This window comes from Pinus tabuliformis, chromosome 4_1 (genome assembly GCF_031772625.1).
Source record: "Pinus tabuliformis cultivar Carrire ecotype Pingquan chromosome 4_1, CPIR1, whole genome shotgun sequence".
Classification (NCBI taxonomy): domain Eukaryota; kingdom Viridiplantae; phylum Streptophyta; class Pinopsida; order Pinales; family Pinaceae; genus Pinus; species Pinus tabuliformis.
In genome coordinates this window covers 39,909,954-39,915,115 of record NC_142303.1, presented here as the reverse complement: position 1 = coordinate 39,915,115, position 5,162 = coordinate 39,909,954, and the positions used below count along the sequence as shown (strand labels likewise).

At 43.5% G+C, this 5,162-nt stretch overlaps 1 protein-coding gene across 1 annotated transcript; it reads right to left on the bottom strand.

Annotated features, from left to right (window-relative positions):
* Window positions 1–4,054: 4,054 nt before the first annotated feature.
* Window positions 4,055–4,936, bottom strand: LOC149174076 (uncharacterized). The gene has a single exon (XM_089420733.1). It carries the CDS (start codon window positions 4,934–4,936, stop codon window positions 4,055–4,057), a length of 882 nt encoding a protein of 293 aa, XP_089276859.1.
* Window positions 4,937–5,162: the final 226 nt, after the last annotated feature.

Sequence of the window (5,162 nt, the reverse complement as noted above, 5' to 3'; positions counted from 1 at the left end):
GTGGAGGCGACCTCTTCCACTGTGTGTATTTGGGTAATGTCCAGGGATTTGCTTAGCCAGAGAGGAAGTGGTATCCAAAGCAGGAGAGTGATGGGGGCGACTCAGGCTCCCTCGGCTCCCGCCCCTACGGCTACGCATACGGTGTAGCACCATACTGTCTGCAGGCGTATGTGAATTTCTTCCGAAATTGGGCACAATGGGGTGCAATGACACAATTGAGCTTGCGGACTGCTCAGCAGAGGGGTGAGCAGCCAGGGCCGAAGGGAAGATAAAATGACAATCCAGGCTATGGGTGAAGTGGATGCCCGGGCCGAAATCAATGCAGCAAAGGAGGTGGCAGCGTCTCCCAGTGGTTGTGCGGGAGCTGGGTATAGTCATGGCTTGAGGGCAGAGGCATTGTAGTGGCAGAGGTTGCAGAGGTTGATGGGCAGAAGCAGAGGTGAAATTCTCCTGAGAATTCATGTTTGCACTGAGCCGAGGTTGATGGCAGTTAACAGATTGGAGGCAGCGCTCGCATAAGGTGCATTTATGGCGATTGTAAATGCCATTTTTGGACCACTGTGCCAACCTGCGGGAGGCCATGTGGTCTCGCCACCCGCCAACCCAGTTGGCTGCCACCTTACTATCCTTGATTGTCACCTGCATCCTAGAGATGGGCGTCCTTGTGCACCAGGTCAATGCAAGCTTGTAATTGAGATTGGTCATTTAGAATGTTGATTGTGCCAGAATGTAGGACTTGATCCTGTTCAACTCCTATATTTGCCAAGAGATCGGCTACCTTGTTGTTGTCCCTTTTGACATGAATAAATGTGGTTGCTCTCCTGTTTTTCATCCATTGCTCTATTAGTTCAAGCCTGGCCACTAGTCTCCAACTTTTAGCAACTCTCGAAGCAGTGCTTCCTTGTTGTATTTGAGTGACCATATTTATTAGAATTTGGGAGTCCCCCTCTATTATGATGGGATGAAAATTATGTTGGTGTGCTAAGTTCATACCTTGCCATAGTCCTTCCATTTCTGCGAAATTGTTCGTGTCCCAACCAATGGAGCCGAAGTATATTAGCAAAGGTCGGCCTTCATGATCTCTGAATATGCCACCATGTCTTGCTTTACTTGGGTTGCCCTTGGAGGCCCCATCAAAATTTAGCTTTATCACCTTTTTTTTGGGGGGGGGGTTCCAATGTGAGAGCTGCTTGGTGATAGTGCTTAGTCTATTGGGATCAAGTTGTGCCTGCTGGAGCTTGAAGTTCCAATTTGCCCATATGCTATGTTCCTATGCCTGGGTGGGAAAGTCCTCAGCACTCCACTGTTGGAGAGCTAGAGTTTCCTGAATATTCTAACATAAGTTGGTCCATATGATCTCTAAAGTAGTTCTTTGGTTTTTGAAAATTCTTTTGCTTCTTTCCTTCCAAATTGTCTAGAAAATGAAGCCCGATAGAATTGTCCATAGCTTATTGAGAATTTTGCTGTTATATGGCTCTGGAGTCCAGTCGCGAATGGTGCCCTTTATATCCCCTAAGATTCTGCATGGTTGCTGACAGCGGAAAGTAAGTTTTTCCCATAATTGGTTAGCCATGTGGTAGGAATCCATGAGGTGCTGAATATTTTCTTCATGATTTTGACAATTAGGACAATAGGAGGGTCCCTGGAATCCTCTCTTGATTAAGTTGTCCCAAGTGAGAATTCTTTGATGATATAGCAGCCATGTGAAAGTAGAGATTTTTGGCCATATCCCTGTAGTCCATATGCGATTCGAGGTAGGATCAACTGGTTCCTATGTTTAGAGCATCAGCTGGTAGGCTTCTTTTGTTGTGTATACTCCTTTCGGTGTATATCCCCATCTTAGAACATCTTTTCCAGTATTGCATCTGATTCTTCTGCTGGTGAGTTCTTTGTGTAGCTCCGAGTTATAGGCTTCAGTTTCTTGCTGTGTTATCTGTGCAGTAGGTTTCCATTGCCTGAAGCCCTGATTGGTACTGTGAGTCCAGAATTGTGCTACATGGTCAGTCTGGTTGATGTTGTTTCCATTGTGATTTGTGCAGGGTAGAATTTCTGCAATTTTTGGTCTATGTTCCCAAGAATCCATCCAGAAACGCGCAGTTCTCCCTTCATGTATCTCCCAAAAGCTGTGTTTTTGGATGATCTCTCTGTGCTGTTTTGCCGCATTCCAGATTAGAGATCCTGTAGTCGTGGTAGTGATTCTTATCAGCTCTTGCTGCGGACGATTGTTTGCATATTTTTCAGTCCAAAGTTGTGCCCATGGCTTCTGTGGGCTTGAAACCCATTGCCACCATATTCGTGCTCCCATTAATGTGTTGCTATGTTGCGGGTCACGTAATCCTAAACCTCCCTACTTTTTTGGTGTGCAAACCGTGTCCCATTTTACTAGCGCCCATTTTCTATTTTGCCCTGTGGTTCCCCATAAGAAGTTGCATTGCAGAGTTTTGATTTTTTTTAGCACCCATTTCGGCGTAGCAAGAACCAAGAAGAGATAGAGGGGCATGGATTGTAAGACTACCTTTATTAGGACGAGCCTACTTGCCATGTTGAGAGTTCTGTATGTCCATGACGATAGGCGGCTTTCAATTTTCTCAATGAGTTGTTGCCAGGATGTATGCTTTAAGGCTGAGTCTATCAGTGGAGCACCCAAATAATGAGATGGGAGTTTGGCTTGAGAGAATCCAATGATTCTAGCTATGATTCTTTGAGTGGCTACAGGAGTGTGGAAAAAGAATATTTGTGATTTGGCAGTATTTATAGTGGTTCCAGAGGCTTTTGAAAAAGTTTCTAGAAGAGCTTTGTAGGTGTGGGCTTCACTTACAGAGGGGTGTCCAAAAAGCATATTGTCATCAACAAATTGTTGATGTGTGATTGCAGAGGTTCCATGGATAGAGATGCCTCTAAGGTCATGAGATTGAACAACCTGCTTTATAAGATGACCCAGACCTTCTGCCATAATAATAAAGAGGAATGGGGATAATGGGTCACCTTGACGGATTCCTCTGGAAGGGGAGTAGGGTTTGGAGGGGATTCCATTAACTAGAACAGAGCAGAAGGGGGAGGTTATGAGATTCATAAGCCATCTAACCCAGGTCGGACTAAATCCGAAGGTAGTCAGCATATGTTTTATATAGGACCAGCTAAGTTTGTCAAAGGCTTTAGAGAGATCGATTTTTAGAAGCATACCTGCCTGTTTGTTTCTCTTTAAGGAATGGATGATTTCATGAGTCAGAATAATGCTATCCAAGATTTGACGTCCTTCAACATATCCAGATTGTTCTGGTGAAATGAGAAGAGGGAGGAGCGGTTTGAGGCGATTGGCAATTACTTTCGAGATGATTTTGTATATGACGTTGCATAGTGCAATGGGCCTGAACTTCTCCGGAGTGCTTGGCTGAGCTTCTTTGGGAATGAGTGCGATGAATGTCACATTGAGAGATGGAAGTAGCCAATGCATAGCTCGGGATTCTTCTACCACATTCCAGACTTTTACTTTGATTAAGTCCCAGAAGTGATGGTAAAAGTTAGAGGTGAAACCATCAGGTCTTGGAGCTTTCCCAACTTTCAATTGATTTGAAGCCTCTTCTACCTCCGTCAGAGTGACCGGTCTTAGCAAAAGCTGATTATGCTCCTCTGTTATAATTATGGGAATATGCTAAAGTATTTCATTTGTTGCAGGCTATCTATCTGTAGGTGGCTCTTGATGTACTGTTTTGAAGTGATTAGTGAGCTCTTTCTCGATATCTTCTTGTTTCTCCATTCTGTCTCCCTGTGGATTTTGAATATGCGAGATGGTATTATTCATTCTTCTTTGAATAGTTGTACGGTGAAAGAATTTGGTATTTCTTTCACCTTCTTTTAGCCATCTGATTCTTGACTTTTGTTTCCAGAGCAGTTCCTCTTGTTTCCTTCTTTCTTCCAATTGTGTTAGTAGAACTTGTTCTTGACTTGCTAGTTCCTCTGTTCTGCCTCCTGTAATGATCTTCTGCTGTAGCTCTTTCATACTTTGCTCGAGGACTTTTTGCTCTTGAAATATATTGCTGAATGTAGTGTAATTCTAGGTCTTGATTTGCCTTTTGATATGCTTCAGTCTTTGTTGGAATTTATACATAGTTGAGCCGCCATTGGGAATGAAGCTCTCCCATGCTGATTTGACCATATTTTTGAACTCAGGGTGAGTGAGCCAAAAAGCTTCAAATTTAAATGGTTTCCTGTTTGAATTTCCAGGATTCTTCCATTGCAAGGAAATAGGCCAATGATCCAAGCTGGAAATGGGGAGTATGGAGGCGCATATATCACCACCTAAATGAATAGAGTTGTCTGAGATTAGATATCTGTCCAACCTGGAGGAGATTTGTTGAGAGCCCGTCCATTTATTGTTCCATGTGTAAGTACCATTATCAAATGGTAAGTCAATTAGCCAGTTGTTTTGAATGTATTCTTTGAAGCTATTGCTTTCATTGTCCAGCTTCCTTCTGCCTCCAAGTTTTTCCTCCAGCCGAGTGATCATGTTGAAGTCACCGCCTGTGATCCAGAGTGGATAAGTTCTTGTAGAATTGAGAATTTCCAACGTCTTTAGCAACGTATTCTTTTGCATTGTATCTTGAGGGAAGTATACATTGGTCAAGTGGCCATGTATGTTGGTTCCAATGAGGTGGAAAGTTGCTTGTATAAAATGGTGTGAAGCATGGAAATCTGTTAGGGAGACGTACTGAGTATTCCATGCTATGGCAAGCCCTCCCGAAGCGCCTGTTGCATCTACTATAACAGTTTGACATCCCACCCAGGCTTTGGATAATATGGAAGCTAAAGTAATAGTATTACATTTTGTTTCGTGCATAAATACAATGTGTGGTTGTTCTTGCTGAATCATGTTCTTTATCATCCTATATTTCCCAGGATCGTTAAGTCCTCTGACATTCCATGAGATGAGCTTCATGGTTGACCTGTGGGTAAGGAACGGTAGTATTTAGTCAACTTGGAGCATCTTCCGGACTCCACTAGCATTTCCCCAATGAGGATGGTGCGCTGTAGATCTGTCTTTCTCCCTCTCTTCTTCCCATCTTTGGTGATATGTTTCCCATCCCATTTACCTCCTTGTTGTATGCCCAGTGTGCTGTGCTGATGCACTCTTGATAGTACTACTTCCAGATTTTCAAGTTGCC